The 19,680-nt window shown below is 49.4% G+C and overlaps 2 protein-coding genes across 4 annotated transcripts in view; both read left to right on the top strand.

Moving 5' to 3' along the window:
- Window positions 1-3,090: 3,090 nt before the first annotated feature.
- TREML2 (triggering receptor expressed on myeloid cells like 2) lies at window positions 3,091-16,836 on the top strand. Of its 3 annotated transcripts, XM_003897588.5 has the most exons (5): window positions 3,125-4,124; window positions 6,663-6,983; window positions 10,258-10,666; window positions 12,152-12,249; window positions 12,544-15,244. In XM_003897588.5, exons 1-5 carry the CDS (start codon window positions 3,878-3,880, stop codon window positions 12,621-12,623), a joined length of 1,155 nt encoding a protein of 384 aa, XP_003897637.2. In that variant the 5' UTR covers window positions 3,125-3,877; the 3' UTR covers window positions 12,624-15,244. The 3 variants fall into 3 exon arrangements, with proteins under 3 accessions (XP_021792944.1, XP_021792946.1, XP_003897637.2); XM_021937252.2 differs by lacking the exons at window positions 12,152-12,249; window positions 12,544-15,244 and adding an exon at window positions 16,614-16,836 and having other exon boundaries at window positions 3,091-4,124; XM_021937254.2 differs by lacking the exon at window positions 12,152-12,249 and having other exon boundaries at window positions 3,109-4,124.
- A 1,351-nt stretch (window positions 16,837-18,187) lies between these two features.
- Window positions 18,188-19,680, top strand: part of TREM2 (triggering receptor expressed on myeloid cells 2) — a 33,625-nt gene continuing 32,132 nt past the window's right edge. The window contains exon 1 of the mRNA XM_009205111.4: window positions 18,188-18,867. The gene's annotated coding sequence lies outside the window, so the exon portion shown is untranslated. The remainder of the gene's footprint in view (window positions 18,868-19,680) is intronic.

The following is a 19,680-nucleotide window of genomic DNA, read 5'->3' as shown; positions in this document are numbered from 1 at the left end:
ATAAACAGAAAGCCAATACAAGTATTGGAGAGATTGTAGAGAAATGAGAGCATTCATACATTGCTGGAGAGGGTGAAAAATTTGCAGCCACTTTGGAAAACTATGTGAGAGTTCCTGAAAATGTTAAACGTAGAGTTGCCATATGATCCAGTAGTTCTACTATTGGTTATGTACTCAAGATAAATGAGTCCACACAAAACTTGTATGTCCACACAAAAACTTGTACATGAATAGTCATAGTAACACTGCTTATAGTAGTTAAATAGTGGAAACAAATAAAATATCTGTTAACCGATAAATGGTAAACATATATATTTATTCAGTGGAATATTATTCAGCCTTTCAAAGGAATGATGTATTAATACAACGTATAGCACAAGTACAGCTACAACATGGACAAGCCTGAAAAACATTCTGCTAAATGAAAGAATCCAGTCACAAGGAACACATATTGTTCAATTATATTTTTATGACATGTCCAGAATTGATAAAGAAATTTTTGATTATTTTTTTAAAATAAGTTTTGATTTTTTTGTCTATAAAGACAAAAATATTAGTGCCTGGAATTGTATATATAATAAATATATTGCCTGAGACTGTAGGAATGGGGACTGTGGTAAGCTGATAAATGTCCTCTTAAAAGATATCTGTGTCCTAATCCCTGGAACCTGTGATTGTTACCTTATATGGCAAAAAAAAAAAAAAAGATCTTTGCTGACGTGAATAAGTTAAACATCTTGAGATGGGGAGATTATCCTGGATTACGTAGATGGGAACTACATGCAATCACATGTATCCTTATGTAAGACAGCCAGAGGGGGATTTGAACACAAAGAGGAGAAAGTGATGTGAAGATGGAGCAGAGGGAGACTGAAGATGCTGGCCTTGAAGATTGGAGTAAAACAGCCCCAGACCAAAGAATGCTGGCGGCTACCTGAAGATGGAAAGGCAAGGAACAAATTCTTCCCTAGAGTCTCTGGAGAGACTGTAGCCCTGTCGACATCTTCAGCTCAGTACAGTGTGATACTGACTTCAGACTTCTGCCTTCAGAATGGTGAGATAATAAGTTAATACTGTTTTAAGCCACCCAGTCTGCAGTAATAGGAAACGGATCCAGGGAGTGCCTGCTAATGGGCATGGGGTTTCTTTGGGAGGAGGGGACATGAAAATGCTGTAAAATTGGTGATAGTTGTACAACTCAGTGAATATATTGAAAAGCACTGAATTGTATGCTTTAGGTGGGTCAGTTTTATATTATGTGAATTATAGCTCACAGAACTGTTGAAAAAAGTCACTGTGACCTTGGGTTAAGAAAAGATTTATTAGATATGACATAAAAATATGATCCATAAAAATTATATTTGGACTTCACCAAAATAAGTCAACATAAAGTGCTTCATACTGTACTATTTCCATTCTGGAAAGAGAGAAACGATAGGAAAAAACCCCACCAGATCAATGTTTCTCTGGGACTGAAGGGATGACTAACAAGGAGCAGGGGAAAGCTTTTGGGAATGATGGCACTCTTCTCTGTCTCCATTATGGCATTGGATACAAGTCTCTAGAAATCCCAGAACTGTTCATTGAAAAAGGTGAAAAGTACTGTATGTAAATTAGGCCTTAATTTTTTAATGGGAAAAATAAATATAAAGACAAAATACACTGCTGTGTTAAATCAAATGATGGATGTAAAAGTCTAATGTATACATATTTTTAATGATTTTTACCAATGCTTCCAAATTTCTCTTAAGAAAGGTTGAATCCAGTACATACTTCCTCAATCAGTGAGTGAGTGTTTGAACCCTTCTACCCTCATCAGCACAGTGATCCCGAGGGTCACACTTTTGACGATGCCTGGCTCAGTGCTGGGCACACTGTATCAGTTTCATAGAATCATGGGTTCCAAGCCCATGAAGTCCCCACAAGAGATAAATCCTCCACTCCTGAAGCAGCTTACTGTTCTGATGGGGGAAGGGATGAAGGAACATACTGTGTGTGTTGCGGATGGGAGATGACCTCTGAACTCAGGGAGCTCAGGAAGTTCTGAGGACTGGGTGGGAAATACTGAAAAAGGAAGGGTGAAGAAGGAAAACAAAACACACCTGTGAGCTGAGAGGTCTCAGGTGACAACTGTGTCTCATTCCTGTGCCCCCAGTGCCTACCTAGCCCCATGCATAGCAATGAGGTTGTGGGAATGAACAAATGAATGAATGAATGAGTGAGTGAATGAGTTGAGAGACTATAAGGGTCAGTCAAGATAGACTTCTTTGCTTGAAGCTTGGGTGTCCAACGTTAGTTTAAGATTGTGGCTGTGAAAGCTTGAGGACTTTTTGCTCTGAGTCCTGTTAAAATGAATGAAAATGGAGACCAGGCCTGAAGAGTCCCTGCGGGGGAAAAAAACAAAAAAAACAAAAAAACCAAAAAAAAAACAGGCCTCATAAGTGACCTCAACTTTGCTTGATTTGCAAACATCAGTGAAACTTAACTTGAGCTATTTCTTGTAAATGTGTACATTAAGGAAGAAAAGAACTTAAGCTCAACCAGTCAGAAGAAGTCAACAAGCTTATGTAGATAACTAGGGTCTTTCCGACAGGATAGGCCAAATAAGGGAACTGTATAACTGTAACCAGTTAAATATTTTCTTCACTTTACTTGTCCTGCAGGAGTCTTCCCCTTGCATTCCCCCAGTGGAGCTCCTCAACCTCTTCTGCTTGGAGCTGCCTGATTCATGAATTGTTGTTTTCTCAAATAATCTGTTTAAAATTTTACTGTGCCTCAGTTTACCTTTTGACAGTCCCATCTAAGGAGTAGAAACATGGCACTAGTGAGTAGGGGGAGCATACATAACCATGGGGGTCCAGCTGGGTCCCCACACACTGAAGGAGCAGATGACACAGGTACTAGACATCAGAAATCGATGCTTCTGATTCTAGGCCTTGGGGTAAGTGAAGGGTGTGGTCTTGGACCAAATGCTGGGTCATTTCCACTGGAGCTGGTGGCTGTATAGGCGAGATAGCGTTGAGCAGAAGGAAGTGGAGGGTGCTTGCCTGCATGCTGACAGAGGCTGGAGGCAGGGAAGGAAGGGGCTCTTGAGATGAGGTGGGTGAGGGGAAGTACTGCGGTGGCTATAGGAAGCCTGCACGAGGGACTAGGAGTCTAGAGGGAGCTGATGGTGAGTAGAGACGACAGGAGGAGAGGCAGAGAGAGGGATAGAGACAGGAGACGCATGGATAAGGAAAAGGAGAGGCCGCTGGGGTGTGTATGAGACTGTGTGCATGGGCGTGTGTGTGTGTGAAAGTGAATAAAAGAAAAAGACTGTGTGTGAGTGTATGTGCATGCACACCCATGTGTGAGAGTACAGGAACCCCTCCCTCAACCCAAACTTTATGCCCTGAGTCTTACAATTTGCATTTTTGCCCTTGACAAAAGTAAGATTTCAAGTGAGCCTGTAAGAGGTTATTTGCAACAGTGAACACAAGTGACTGTTCTGAGCAGCCAGGAGCCTGGGGGAGAGAGAGAGGAAGGAACAGAAAGAATCTGCAATGAATGAATGAATGAGAGTTTATAAGAACTTCCCTGTGAATGTGTATATGTAGGAAACTAGGGTCAGAGATGCTCCATCTTAGCCTGAGAGCCTGCACCCCTGGGTCTCCGAGCCCAGAAGATTCCAGGAAAGTCTATACCTGAGGTTCCAGAAGCCTCACCCCAGTCCCCTAGCTGGATCCTAGGGACCAGTTTCCAGGGGAGACTGGGGAGGGCGGAGAGCCCTCTGACTGTGAGTCCTCCCTGGCCTGGGGCCCCAGACTGGGTGGAGCAGCCACACCTGCCTGAAGTTCTGAGGAAAAGGGCGGAAACAGCTGCCAGCACCGCCCTCATCATGGGCTCAATGAATCCCTGCGGTTGGCTGGAGGCAGTGGGTCCCACACTGCCTCACTTCCCTAAATGGGCAGCTTCACTTTTAGAACCCCAGGTCCTTCCCTGGCAGGCCCAGGTGGCACATCCTGTGTCGGGTGGGCCCTCACCTTGGATCTCCAGGCCTGACACTGACCAGCTGGATGGAACCATGGCCCCAGCCTTCCTGCTGCTGCTGCTGCTGCTGCTGTGGCCACAGGGTTGCGTCTCAGGTAAGGGGAGAAGGGGCTGCCTTGTGGAGGAGGGAGTGGGTACAGAGGCAGGAGCTCAGGGCCTTTTTCTTACCCTCCTTACCAGCAATTTTCTTGTTTAGTGTTTTGTGGGTTGGGGAAGGAGGAGATTAGGGCTGACTTAGTAGCTCTTTACCCTAATATCAGGCCCCAGGCAAAGCTAACCCAGGCCTCCCAAGCTAAGATAAAGCTCTGGACCCTCTCTGCATTGGCCCCTTTATCTGCTAGGCTTCCTCAGGCTTCAAAGCAGAGCCCTCAATTGCCTCACACAAATAGCTTTCTCTGCTTGGCCTCTGTCAGGAAGCCCTGTTTAGTTATGACAGCAATCATTGCATCATGCGTGCTTTGAACTGAATTTGAGCATTTTTCTTGAAATGCTGATGCCACATCCTGTCCCTGCCTCTGTCCTGAAGGGACCAGTGTGTGAATGCCTTTCCCACCTCACAGAAACCAATGCTCCTTGAGGGACCTCACCCATTCCTGCCCCTCTCGCTGCCATGGCAACAAAGTTACCACTTCCTGTTCAGTTCTGGGCATGGTGGGGGTTGGCAAGACTCACCACTGCCTGTGAGAGGGGTGGGAGGTGTAGACACACATGAAGGCAGTGCCCTGGAGACCCATCCCAAGGTCACCCAGCTCTGCATCTCCCAGAGAGTAAAGAAACAGCTTCCCAATGCCAGGACAGAAAGGGGTTTCTCTTATGCTAAGAAATCCTAGGCTCATCCACCAAATAATGAAGTTGGATCATTCTGTTTAGTCTGCAAGGGACAGAGGGATGCTCAGAGGGGGTGTTGCCTTACGCAGAGCCTCAGCTCTAGTGGCTGCTGGGTGGGACTTGGGACAGTTATCCTGGGTTCTGGTGGGACAGATGTCCTGGGTTCTGGGCCCTTGACTGTCACAGCTCTGGGTTCCATTAGGGGAACTGGGAGCCCCTAGCATGTGGGAAAAGGAAGCATGCGTTGAGCGCGCACTGTGTGCAAAGCACTGACCTGGGGCAGAATTCTCACAGCAACCTGTGAGGGGTGTGGTGCTCGTCTCACTTGACTGATAAAGAAGCAGAAATACTTCTGTATCAGTCAAGTGTCTGTTTTGATATTTCTGTATCAAACAGGTGACCTGATCACACCGCTAAGTGCTAAAAACAGGGTTTCAACCGTTGTTTATTTTGACTCCAACATGTGTGCTCTCTGTTCTCTACTATGGGGAAGAGTCTTTTTATGTGTGTTTTTGTGGAAGGCTCTGGGGTAAAATTATCACAAGAGTCAGTGGTGAGCTTAGGGCAGGCAGAGGGGTGGAGGGACCCCACGGCAGCTTTCTCCCTCTCTCTGTCCCCTGAGTCACCCTGCACACCGCAGTTCTGCTCTCTCTCTACCAGACTGTGGATTATGAGGGCTTGGACCACATCTTACTCCTCAGCATAGAGAGAAAGATATTGCAGGTGGAAAGTGAATAATTGTAGAATCCTGTGGTTCACACACCATTGGGAGTTTGTTTACATGTACATTTGGACAGGCTTGATCTATGGGTTTTATGTAACTAGGATATTTTAAAACTAAACACCAGCTAGAATGAACTAAGGAAACTTATTATTTAAAGAGGACTACAGTGAACCTATTTGTGAAATAAATAACTATTAATCATTTTTTACAAATACTGGATTTTCTTATCTACCTAATTAGCTGGGCACTGAAATTTCAGAACTTAATGACTTGTATTTGTGTCTCTGCATCTGTCTCACTGAGGGCATGACCTGGGTTTTTCCCACAGGAATTCTCTGGGAGGCTGGGCGCGGTGGCTCACGCCTGTAATCCGAGCACTTTCGGAGGCCAAGGCAGGTGGATCATGAGGTCAGGAGATCAAGACCATCCCGGCTAATACGGTGAAATCCCGTCTCTACTAAAAATACAAAACATTAGCCGGGCATGGTGGAGGGCACCTGTAGTCTCAGCTACTCAGGAGGCTGAGGCAGGAGAATTGTTTGAACCCAGGAGGTGGAGGCTACAGTGAGCTGAGATCGCACCACTGCACTCTAGCCTGGGCGACAGAGTGAGACTCCGTCTCAAAAACAAAACAAAACAAAACAAAACAAAACAAAACAAAACAAAAATGAATTCCCTGGGAATCCCTGAAGACAGAGCTTGTCACTCTCCCATCAGACTAGAAAATACCATGAGGAAAGGGGCTGTGTCTGAGGGAGCTCCGAGTGTAAGTGCTGCGTATCCTCCATTAGACCTGGGGCTCCCTGAAGGATATACCTGCCTCCTCCATCGGACTGAAAGCTCCCTGAGAGGGGGGCCTGTGTGTCCCCCGTAATACTGGGAGCTAGCTGTTTTCAGGGCCCGTTTACCTCCCTTCAGACTGGGGAAAGCTCCCTGAGGATGGGGCTATGTTTCCCCATCAGTCTGGTTTTCATGACAGCAGCACAATATCCACCTCGCCCTTCACCATGATCTTCAACCTTCATGATGCCTTCTTCCTCTCCTCTTGCCAGAGCTTATTCAACAAGTCTTGTCTCCGCAGGCCCCTCTGCTGACAGCGTATACACAAAAGTGAGGCTCCTCGAAGGGGAGACTCTGTCTGTGCAGTGTTCCTATAAGGGCTACAAAAGCCGCATGGATGGCAAGGTTTGGTGCAAAGTCAGGAAGAAGAAGTGTGAGCTTGGCTTTGCCCGAGTCTGGGTGAAAGGGCCCCGCTACTTGCTGCAGGACGATGCCCAGGCCAAGGTGGTCAACATCACCATGGTGGCCCTCAGGCTCCAGGACTCAGGCCGATACTGGTGCATGCGCAACACCTCTGGGACCCTGTACCCCTTGATGGGCATCCAGCTGGATGTGTCTCCAGGTGAGTGGGCTGCAGGGGCACTGGGACGGGTGGAGGGAGTCCTCCCCGCCCCACACTCCACTAACATCAGAGATAATAAGGATAATAATCCATCAATGGACATGTTGCACTGTAGTGTTTTCAAAGTGCCCTTATGGCACTATTCATGGCACTATTGTCACCATTTTACAGATGAAGATAATGAGACCTGAAAACCCAATGTGACTCTGAGCTTGTCTGGGGTCCCAGAGCTAGCGGGTGGCTGAGATGAGGTTCAAACTTGGCACTGTCTGTGCTGTGTTTTATTCACTCATTGCTTCAGCATAATTTACTGAGCCCCTATTATGTGGCAGGCACTATTCTAGGCTCTAAGGAGACAGTAGTGAGCAAAAATGCTCACAATCCTGCCCTATGGGAGATGACAGGCACACTTATTATCCAGACAAATAACTGCAGAAAACAAGAGGTGTTCATAAGAAACTGGGAAGTATTTCAAATAATTGCAGATAACTAGAGGTCTTCATGAACTAGGAAGTGACTCGGTGGTGGGGGAGCTACTGAAATACGGGGGGTCAGAGAACACCTCCCTGAGCAGGCAACACCAAGCAGAGCCCTGAACGGTGAGCGTTCTCCAGCCCCCCATCTGGGTGCTTTGAAGGGCACTTTGTGGCAACAGCTAAATGTGCAAAGGTCATGAGGTCAGAAGGAGTTTGGCTTGTATAAGGCTTATTTAGTCGCTCCATATGGAGTGTGAGGCAATGAGCGATGAGGTTGGAGAGTCAAGCAGCCCCAAAGACCATAAGTTGGAATTTGGGTATAAGAGGAAGCTACTAGAGAGCTCAGAGAGCTGTGTCATGACTTGTTTTTAAGAATGTAGTGGCCACTTGTTGGGGATGGATTTGAATGGTATGAACATGGGCAGAGAGGCCATTGTGGGCATCTGGCTGGAAATAACAGTAGCCTGGAGTACAATGTAGGCACTAGTGGCAGAGAGATGTGAATGGGCTCAAATCTATGTTTTTCAGACTTTCCGTTCAGCTCATCTGTTTTGGAGGTAGGACAGGATTTGCTCAGTTGAGAGGTGAGCCAAAAGGGGGAATCATGGATGATCCAAGGTTTTTCTATTTGATCAGCAGGTGGATGATGGTCCCCTTGATAGTGTAGGGTAAATCTGAAAGAGGAGCTAATTTGGAGGAGAAAAATCAAGAGCTCTCTTTTGTCATGTTAAGTTTAAGATACCTCCTAGAACCAAGTGGGGAAATGCAGCCAGCAGTGATATATCTGCCTGGAGCTCAGGTGAGAGGTCAGAGCTGGGGTATGTATTTGAAAGTATCTCTATAAAGATAGTGTTTTAAGTCCAGGGAATTAGAGAAATCTATAGACACAGAAAGTAGATTAGTGGTTGCTCAAGGCTGGGGGAAGGAAAAGGGGATACAGAGTCATAGCTAAATGGTAAGGGGTTTCTTTTGGAGATGATGAAGATGTTCTAAAACTCACTGTGATGATGGTTGCATAACTTTGTAACCATAATAAAGAGCCACTGAGCTTTATACTATAAATGGGATGTGAGTTATATCTCAATAAAATTGTTAAAAATATCAAGATCTAAAAGCTCTCCCTTGAGTGTAGGTAAAAAAGAGTGGAGCACCAAGCCATGGGGTCCTTCCACATTTATTAGATAGAAAAGGGAAAGGAGTCAGCTAAAGAGCCCGAAAAAGGCAGCCAGTTATTACGCAATTTACTATCCACCCTTCCCCATTCGCCTAACTCAATTGCATCTCCATCTTCCATGGGGTCTGAACTAGGGAAAATGCTGTCGCTAAAATGTGGAGCCAAATCTCATTCCTCCCCTCTCCAGTTCCGAGTGAGACCCAGGGAAGTTGAAACTGGTTCACTGAAGTCTTAATATGTAGGGATAGAAACATTAAACATTACATGCTTTTATTTTTTCTCATCATTTCCTCTAATCGTGTTGTGTCAAATCTCACTTTCTATCTCTTAAGGACAATTTGTGAAGATTTCAACTTTGCAGGACCTTTTCCGTTATTAGGAAATAAAGAAATCCTTAGTCCAACTACAAACTCTAGTCATCTAGCAGTGTAGGATATTCCACTATCCCTGAAGACCAGGTTGTATGGTCCAAGGCACCTAAAGTGGAGAAAGAAGGTTGCCGGCTGCCCAGCTCCCCATCCAGCATCTTGGGCTGTGGAGAAGGCGGGGTTCCTCTTTGTTACCTATTCTTAGCCCTCTTAGTGTGTTGATGTAGGAATGCGGGAGGGGGAGATGGTTATATGGCTTAACTGAGTGTTGTAGGAATGCTGTCTCTGTTGGATGTCATTCCTTGTCTGCCAGCCCTTTGAGATTCTCTCTGAGTGTCCACATACTCTCCCAAGGCACTAATGTGTGAGTTCTCTGAAGAGTTCTTTAGGGGTGTCCCCACTGCCAAGTATGATGATGTGGGAGCTCTGACTCCAGGTGAGCCTCTTGCTCTATCCCTATCCTCACCAATGCTGCTTGCTCTGGGTCCCCTTCCGTAGAAAAATGGGTCAAGCTCAGCCACCTTCCATGAAGACCATTTGGCCCTTAGGAAATTGCCCTTTCCATGCACAGTAGTCGGATGTAGCAGCCTCTGTCTCCAATTTTCTCATTCTGTGCTGAGACAAAACCAACACTCACTGCTAGGTCGATGCCTAACAGCTCCTCCACCTCCCTCCTCATCCACTATCCAAAACCCAGGCTTCTTCTAGAAAATGGGGTGGAAAAGGGCTGGGTTGATGGGTGAGTGTAGCAGGACCAGTTTGATATCTCTTAGTGAGTCCCCAAGGAAAGTGTCTGACCCCAAGTGACTGCAGCTTTCTTTGGAATTTGAGGCCCTTAATGCCTCCTTGTCCTCATCTCTGGACGCTACTTGTCAATTATGGAACAGCTGGAAAAGTCCCTGTTTGACATTATTTTTTGGAAATCTTTTTGGCCCATAGGAACGAAGAGGGCCTGGAAAGTGACAACAGAGATATGGGGATGGAGAGGGAACAGGTGGCCTGACATGGGAGGGGAAAAAGAAATTGTGGTAGTCTCTCCCTTCTTCAGTATGCCTACTTCCTTCCTCTTGATATTATTTTCTGAACAAATACACATCTGATCACTCAGCAGCCAGAATCCTAGGCCCAAGGTCAAGGAGAAGAGAAGAGGACAGGCCCCCATCCAGGCTTCCAGGCAACTGTGTGGGCTGCCAGGATCTGCTCCCAGCACTGAGGCCCCCAAGTCAGTCTAATGTTCCTCCCTTTCTGTCCTTCAGCTCCCAAAACTGAGAGGAACACTCCTTTCACACATCTGGCCAACATCCTCAAGAGTGGAACTGTCACAACTGGCCAAGCCCCTACCTCAGGCCCTGATGCCCCTTTTACCACTGGCGTGACGATGTTCACCCCGGGACTCCTCACCTTGCCTAGACTCTTGGCCTCCACCAGACCTGCCTCCAAGAGAGGCTGCAGCTTCACTGCCACCAGCACCACCAGCCAGGGACCCAGGAGGACCACGGGGTCCCAGACAGTGACTGCGTCTCCCAGCAATGCCAGGGACTCCTCTGCTGGCCCAGAATCCATCTCCACTAAGTCTGGGCACCTCAGCACCAGATCGCCCACCACAGGGCTCTGCCTCACCAGCAGATCTCTGCTCAACAGACTACCCTCCATACCCTCCATCAGGTACCCATGGGGCCTGGGATTGAGTGGCACTAGCACCTAGTGCCCAAACAGACCTGGAGGTGCAAGTCTCATATCTGACCTTCCCCTTTTGCTCCCCAGGAACCCAATGTGGCCTGCTTCTGAATGGGAGGTGGGGGACTGGAAGTGACATAAAGGATGGCAATGGAGAGGAGAGGCAGGAGAGAGGAGGGCCAGGGGAAGGGAGGGTCATGAGGAGGAGGGGCAGGAGAAAGAGGGGTCAGGAGAAAAGAGAGTCACTGGGGATGAGGGTCAGGGGAAAGGAGGGTGGGGAGAGGAGGGGCTGGGGGGAGGGGGGCTGGGGGGGGGGGGGGGCAGGGGAGAGCAGAGTTGGGGGAGGAAGGTGGGGAAAGTGTCAGCAGAGAGGAGGGTTGGGGATAAAGGTTGGGGGAGATGAGGGTTGCAGGGATGAGGGCAGGGGACTATGAGAGTCGGGGGCATCAGGGTCAGGGGGATAAGGATGGGGGGAAATGAAGGTTGTAGGGGAGGAGAGTCAGAGAAGAAGAAGGTCAGTGGGAGGAGTATCAGGGGAGACAGGGGTTGTGGAGATGAGGGTAGAGGGCAATGAGAGTTGGTAGAATTAGGGCCAGGCGGGATGAGAGTCAGAGATGAGCATGTCAGGGGATGGGTGGCCTGAAGAGTCTATGGGTGGAGAGGAGAGGGTGAGGATGGGGCAAAGATGTGCCTCATGGAGTAGGAAGTGGAAAATGGGAGTTGCTTTAATTTGGGTTCCTCTAGAGAAGCTGACTCTGAGGCAGGGATATGCATCTTATATGGAACACTGAAAAAAAGGTAGGGGAGTGGAACAGGGCAGGGAAGGCCTCTAATAAAGAGTACTTAACCAGGCAGCTACTGTGCACAAGAGTCTAATCCCAATGGGGAGAGTCAGATCCAGCGTCAAACACACATCTACAGGGCAGAGGAGCCCGTGTAGTTACATACCAACTCCAGCTGGTTATCGGTAGAGGGCTGCCTGCCGTGTGTGGCATGGGGGACTCTAGTGACAAGAGAAAGGCCTCAGCCTCCCGCCCACAGAAAAGGAGGTGCTGATGATCTATATGTGGAAATGATACTGGCAAGGGGATACAGGCAGGGGCCCGACAGCATCTGCTACAGAGGACAGAGTGGGGAAGAGGCATCCTCAAGCCCCTTGAGGAGAGCAAGCATCTTGATCTCTTAGCCACAAATGGGAGTCTCCTAGAATCCTCATCCTCACTGATGAACAGATTTGGGGGCATAATGGAGGAGAGGTACCAAAGTAGAGAGATGCTCCCCTCTACCTGGGGACGTCCTCCTCTTAACCCCGGATGTCACACTTGCTTCTATGGCCGGGACTGCAAGGAAGAGAGTGGCTGTCTACCCTGAGAAGGGCGTGCTCTCAGGGTTTCTGCTACTGGTCCGAATCCAAAGTGGGTTAGGATGGGGGACCTTGTGCTCACCCGCATCTGCCCTGTCCCTTCTCCTCAGGCCCCAGGAAGTTTACTCCACTGTGCTTGTGGTGCTGACCCTCCTGGTGCTGATGCTGATCATGGTCTATGGGTTTTGGAAGAAGAGATACATGGCAAGTGAGTAGAGCCCACCTCCCAGCCTCCTGAGGGCAGAGCTCTGGGTAACCGCACTAAGGGTTATGACCTCAAGTCCCCAAGTGATATGGCCCTTGGCCTGTGTCCAGTCAAAAGGACCGTGAAGCTTCCACCTGGGGAGGAGGACGGCCAGGCAGAGACCACCCAACACAACCCTAACGTGGTGACCTGGAAGGAAGCAGAGGCAGAGCCAGAAAGGGACTGGGGCTGGTGGAGGAGCATTGGGGCACTGTGGGCAGGGCAGGACCCTTCCTCAGCTCTCCCTGTTTCTTGCAGGCTACAGCATGTGCAGCGATCCTTCTAGAGGTGACCCACCTAGAAGACCAGAGCCCCATGTGGAAGTCTGCTTGATCTGAGGCCACTTATGCATTGGGAGGGGAGCTTCTCCCAGAGTGGCCCCAGGGGTCTAGAGGAGGGGTAAAGATTGGGGCCAGTCTGGATCAGATGAAGCTGGAGGACTTGTGCAATGCTGGACTCACCCAGGACTTCCCAAAACCAGAGGCTGCCATCCTGAGCAGCCCCACAGCCCAGTGTTCTCCTGGGCGGCAGGAACCTGGGGAGGGGCCCAGAGCAAAGGGCATCAGTCAGAAAGTCCCCAGGAAATGTGTCCAGTGGTTTCTGCTCGGAGCTGCAGACCCCAGGGCTCTTGGTGGAGGCAGCGGAACCCTGAGAGTGCTGTTTGCAGAGAACTTCAGCTCCCGTCTGCCTCAGAAACCCTATCAGGCTGAGCTGCCCTCCCCACCAGGGCCACTGTGTCCTCTGCTTCCCTCTGCTCTGCTTTAGCCTCCCCTAAGGTTAGGGAAGAAAGAGTTGGGCTCATGATTCCCAGAGGCGGTGATGTCCCATCCTGGAGGAGAGGAAACAGTGACTAAAAGCTGGGGACCCACAGAGGAGTTGGCAGCTTCCCTTGTCGGGCCAAGTGTCCTTTGCTGGGCCTCTGGATGTCCCTGCCCTGACTGGGGCTGCTCCTCCCTCCTGTCATGGTATCCCGCAGAGCCCACGCTCTCACTGCTGCCACCTGCTGGCCACTGCCTCCTTAGAAAGCTGTGACCAGGCAGCTAAGAGCTTCCGGGCTGCAGGGTCAGCCTCTCCCAAGACTGAAGTGCAGAGGCTGGACTTGGGGCTCTCTCCCCCAGCTTCTACGCCTGGGTTCCAAGTCTGAGTTCCCACAGGGGACCCAGCAGCCTCCAGCAAGTCCATACTCTGGGGTGGCTGAGACTTTGGCTCTGTATGGAGGGTGCTCACCCCACAGACACTGGTGGGGAGACCATGGCTCAGAGGAAGGGTGGAGCACCCCCACTCCCCCACTCCTACTCCTCAGGGTAGACAGAGAAGACACACTTGGGACACAGTGAAGACAGTAACTTGGAACTGACCACGGCCTGGAGGGGACAGGGAAAATGGAGCCCAAGTAGCCTCTGGCCAGGGACCCAGTGGCCCGAGGACTCTGCCTCCCACCCACTGACTCAGGGCTCGGACTCAGCCTATATTGTCCAGACCACTGGCTTGGGGTCCAGCAGTGAAGGCTGGAGAATGCAGCCTGGATTCCCCTACACACACACACACACACACACACACACACACACACATGGGTGTCTACTGACCTGGAGTGACTGGAATAGCACCTGGGGATAAATGTGACAACTGTGCATTCAATCCTGGGTCAGGGACATTCTAATGGCCAGGAGAGTGACACAGCCAGGACCTTGATGGACAGCCAGAGGGGCCACTTCAGGATGGATGTGGGGAGAGTGGAAGAGGCAGGGAGTAATCCTGGGAGACAGCAGGGAGGAGGCACTTCTTCCCTATGTCCAGGAGAGGGCAATAGAGGGAAGACTGAGGCTGAAGAACTGATGGCTCTGGTCCCAGGACAGACGGACAGACAGACACACACACACACCCATCTCTGTAGCAAGCAACCTCCTATGATAGCTGTTCTCCCTGTCATGACGGTATAGCCACCATCCTGTTGTGTGCTAGGAGGGAGCTTAACCTACCTGGGGAAAAATAGCTCCCCAAGAGCTTGCACCAGCACCACTGATGAACCTGCTTCCTCTGAAAGTGAGATGCCCAGGGGGAGGAGCCCTAGGGAATAAGTCAGGGACAGGGACCAGGATGCCACTCTGTCACTGTGTGACCCTCAGCAAGTCACTAACCCTTGGCCTCATTTTTCCTCTCTTGTGAAAGAGGACAATAATTCCTACTTCTCAAGATTGTTTTCAAGATAAAATAACATTAGCATTGTACAATGATGCAAATGCCTCCTTACTATTGTTTCTTACGTTGTTTTCCAGCTCTAATGTTGTTTCCTACATTTAAGACCTTAGGATTCTATTTCTTAGTTTTGTCCTATCTGTTCCCAATTGTCATCACTATATGGATGTTGGGGTCCCCCTGATGACAGCCCCTTTGGAAAGGTCCTCTTTTGAGGAGGGGAGGGTACAGGGTGGACTCATCTCAGTGTGAACTTGGCAAGTCACTATCCCTCTCTGATCCTGTTTCCTCATCTGGAACAGGAATGAGAGAGGAGAAAGGAAGAAACCAGTCAGGCAGGCAGTTAGGGTGGGTTCTCGGTTGAATTCTTTTAAACAAAAGAACAGCCTGAAAAATCAAGCTGCACGCACAGATATGGGAATTTGCACAGGGGGCTTGCCTAAGACATGCCCACAGCCTCACAGATAAGACAGACTACACAGGTGACTTGCCCAAACATGCCCGCAATGAAAAATTTCATCCCCTGACATGTGCAATAAGGGGAACAAAGCAATATGGAGTAACTCAAGCTAAGGGCCCACATGCACATTAGAAGGATAGGGTGAAGCTACCATGTGCCTTATGCAAATAAGTCACCCAGTCCTCATCGGTTTCTTATAAAAACCTTTGCATTCAACTGTAAAAATGGCAACCCTCTTTCAGGCCCCCTCTCTACAGCAGAGAGCTTTCTTCTCTCACTCATTAAACTTTCACTCCAACCTCATCCTTGGTGTCCACGCTCCTTAATTTTCATGGTTGTGAGACAAAGAACTCCAGTAATACCTCAAACAACAAGAGACAGCTACATTGTGGTGCATTAGTGAGACTGTAACAGGAGGATGGAGATGAGCTCTGAAGCCTCTTCTCGCTTCCTCGGGTATGTGTGTCAGAGGTGTTTAAACTGGAGTGACTCCATCTTGTATAGAGGCTGGGTAAAATAAGGCTGAGACCTACTGGGCTGCATTCGCAGATGTTAGGCATTCTAAGTCACAGGGCGAGATACATTGGCACATTATATGCAAATTAAAATACATTAGCATGCTAAGGGACACTCCCACCAGCGCCATGACAGCTTACAAGTGATATGGCAACATCAGGAAGCTACCTTATATGGTCTGAAAAGAGGAGGAACCCTTAGCTCCGGGAATTGCCCACTCTTTTCCTGGAAAACTCATGAATAATCCACTCCTTGTTTAGCATATAATCAAGAAGTAACAATAAATATAAGCAGCTAAGCTGCCTATGTTCCTGCTCAATGGAGTAGCCATTCTTTATTCCTTTACTTTTTAAATAAACTTGCTTTCATTTTACTGTATGGATTTACCCTGAATTCTTTCTTGTGTGAGATCCAAGAACCCTCTCTTGGGGTCTGGATCAGGATCCCTTTCCAGTAATGTGTGCAGAACAGTTGCATGGACACAGCTCAGCATTAAGTGAGGTGGGGCACACTGGGAAAGAACAGGAGCCAGCCCTGGCCTCAATCTGCTCACAGCCTCTGAGGGATGGGAGACACGGCACTGCTGGGTACACCCCAGACCTTACACTGTGTGGTCAGACACCACAGTGCAAGAGATAGGAGGTCCTCAAGTCCGTCCAAGATGGGGGAACTGGGAATCCTGCAGGCTCTGGCCAGCCAGGCAGGCTTCAGGGAGGAGGTGGGGCTCTATCTGAGGCCCAAACCATGGGGCGGAGTCAGGAGGTGAGATCTAGTTGCAGAGACTGCACAGGCCATGGCAGCTGGGAGCCGTGGGGAGGCTTGACGAGAAGGGGCTGTGGAGGGTGGAAGGGGACATGACCATACACCAGGTGGTTGCTGGACCCAAGAAGAGGCCTTTAGCTGTGTCCTGAAGTAGGGCACGGTAGCTGTGAGGGTGACCAACTGTCCCTGTTTGCCCCCAAGGGGTTCCTGGAACCAAGTGAACCAGCACAATTTGCTCACCCTAGGAGCCTGCTCCCGTAAGAACTTCCATGGTAAGGACACAGGGGGCTGAGGAGCTATAGACCAAGCCTCATATCCCCAGCCCCAACTGGACACTTTCCTAAACATGCCAGCCTTTCACTTCCTCCCTCCTCTCTCAACCTTCTTCTTGAAGCTCCGGGGACCCAGATCCACAGCAGATCCACGGCAGGAAGATGCAGGCCAGGTGGGGCATCGGGCAGGCTGCTCACTTTAGCAGGTGAGACAACAAAGCTTCCTGAGCAACAGGCTGTGGACACAGAACACACACCTGGGAAGGGCTGATCATCATGGCCAATGGAAGAACAAATAAAGTAAATCCAGCACCTCCTGGATGTAGACATGCCTGCGTGGAGTCCAGCAAGCAGGCATTAGGTGTACAGTTCTCTTCAATGGCTGCAACGTGCCTTCACTCTGGATCAAATCGAGAGAGTGGATGCCGTGCTGCTGGCTCCTCATGCAGGACATTAAGAGTGGTGAGGGCAGGTCTCCTCTGCCAGCTCTGTTGGAGTCTTCCTCAGCTGCAGAGAGCCGCCTTGCCAAGGCCAGAATCCCCTCCCAGGACACCCCACCTCCCCTGACTGATTGACAAGTCCTCAAGGGCCATCCTATCTTCGGAACTCCTCCCAGGATAGCCTGAGTCTCCTTATGGCCTCTGTTGCAACCTGACTTCTCGTTCTGCCTGTGAAAGGAAAATAAATCTCAGAACCCCAAAATCACTAAGCCAGGGGGAAAGTCAAGCTGGGAACCACAGCAGGCAAACTGGCCTCCCATGTTATTCCTAAATAAGATAACTACAAAGATTTAAAAACTATGTACCTCCCTCACAATTTGCCCACAAGACAATTATTTGTGGGCCTCAAGATCTTGGCCCTAAAACAGTTCTGTTGATTTTCACCCTGACAGTGTAAACTGTTAGCTGATCTCCACAGGTGTAGGACAGAAAGTCATCCCTCTGCTCACCTGGGATGAATGCATATCTGATTGCTTCTCTGCCCTATTTTTTATGTAAAAATGCAGATTCACTGAGCCAGAGTAAATTGTGTATTCAGTGAAAAACTGATAGAGGACTCAAAAGAATGCAACCTTTTGTCTGTTATTTATCTATGACTTGGAAGCCACCTTTCTCACTGCCCCGTCCACACCCACCCTGGACCAAATGTACATTGGTCCAGACCGAGCCAATGTACATCTTACATATATTGATTGATGTCTCATGTCTCCCTAACATGTATAAAAACAAGCTGTGCCCCAACCACCTTGGGCACATGTCATCAGGGCTCCTGCGGCTCTTGTGGGCCTGTCCTTAACCTTGGCAAAGTAGACTTTCTGAATTGAGTGAGGCCTGCTTCCTGCTCTTCTCCTCCCCAGACGTTGGTCCCAGAGCGCTTTAAATCTCCAGTGCTAATCTGCACCTGACGCTGTGCCCAGGAACCCAACCTGCAGCACCACAGTTTTACAGTTTTTTTTTTCTTTGTTGTCTGTTAACTGTCAATAGCCTGTGAAAATTGATTTTCTATAGTTCATATAAGGACAATTTTTTAAAAAATGTGTTTGATTAGTGTCATCTTTCATCGAACGCTCTGGAGTGATTATGGCAGCTCAGAGCTGGGGAAGGAGATGATCTGGGGGCTGAGATACCCTTTCCCCTCCTCCTCCCATCCCCATCTTCCCCTCCCAAGGCTTTACTCTCTCCCACCTTTGCCATAGACACCCCCTGCATCTCCATTCCTGGAAGTAAATCTCCATCTCTTTTCTCCTCTTCCCCTCCTGTCCCCATGGAACTCCCCAGCTCCCAGGCAGGCCTGGGCATGAAGTCTCTGAACCCTGGGAGCCGGGGGTCTTCAGGTTCTGGTCAGACCTCCAAAAGGCCCCCAACACTGTCACTCACCTTCAGCCTGGGCGTTAGCTGGGTGAGGAAGAGAAACTTCAGGCTGGGGAGGAAGTGGTAGAACAGAGGGGAGAGAGGAGAAAGAGCTTTTTATTTCATCATAGTTTCTTCCTGGACTTTCCCAGCTTTCCCCACCCACAGCCCCAGTGGGAGGGAGGTGGCCTGACAAGCGGGAAGAGGCTGGGGCCAGAGGAGCCCAGCAGGAGCTACAGAGTACAGGCTGAGGCTTTTCCAGGCCCGGATGTAGACCTTGCAGCTGGAGGGGGTCATATAGGCCAAGGCGTCCCGCTTCCTCACAGGCCTCCTGCTTCCTCAAGGGAGGCCTTGCCTTCCTCAACAATTCATCCCCAGGGCCAGATCCTGCCAGCGCTGGTTCTCGCGTCCCAGGGGTTCCCCGTTCCCTCACTTTCCTCCCACCATCCCGGCTCAAGAAGAGGACCCATGACCTTGGAGGCCACACACCCACTGTTGAGAGTCCTGCTGGTACTCCTGGCCTCAGGTGAGGGGAAGGGGAGCAGGGCCAAGGGAGGGGGACAGCAACCTTTGTCTTACAGGGTTGTTGTGAATATTCAAGGAGAATACAGACTTGAAGGGCCCAGTCCAGTGCATAGAATATGACCAGGGCTGTTTCTTTCACCTCTGTCCCCCTTCCAGCCCTTGACCGTGTACCTGTAAGAGCAGGAGAGCTATCCCAGAGTACTGTGGGTCTAGGGAAAGGGCACACTCTGTAGTTACCACAACCTGTGGCCTGCTTTGTTTTCTACCTCTGCCTGATGGTTTCCAGGCCCCAGCCACGGGCACTGACAGTGTCTTCCTGCCTCTGTCGTCCTGTCCCTTCTCTCCATCCACCATCGCTGCAGACGATGAACACTGGGCTCTTGCAAACCATACTTTCTTGCATCAAGAGATTAAATCAGAAACCAAGGGGTGCTGATCACCTGAGCTGAGAGATGTCCCTGAACTGCTTGTCCTTCCCCTTTGACATTTGACACCCCAGACATTTTCCCTAAAATCCTGCTCTGGTATAAAACAGTCTACCTTTGTGTTCTTCCTTTGACTTAAAATGGGACCTATTAAAATGTATTTTTTAACTGGGAGAGTCATTTGTCAATGACATACATCAGTATACTCTGAGAGCTCACTGCGTCTCCTAGAGAAGGGTTGAGCTTAAGGACCTGAGACAGAACTGTTAAGGGAAGGGTACCAGGAGAGCTGGGTGGAGACCCTGCAATAGGGGACCAGATGGAAAGTCAAGGGATAACAGTTGCAAAAGGGAAAGAGACAAGGACTTGAGATAGCACCAGCATTCCAG

The sequence above is a fragment of the Papio anubis genome, chromosome 6 (assembly GCF_008728515.1).
Source record: "Papio anubis isolate 15944 chromosome 6, Panubis1.0, whole genome shotgun sequence".
Lineage (NCBI taxonomy): Eukaryota > Metazoa > Chordata > Mammalia > Primates > Cercopithecidae > Papio > Papio anubis.
The sequence above is the reverse complement of the archived record's forward strand: the minus strand, read 5'-3'. Positions and strand labels throughout refer to the sequence as shown.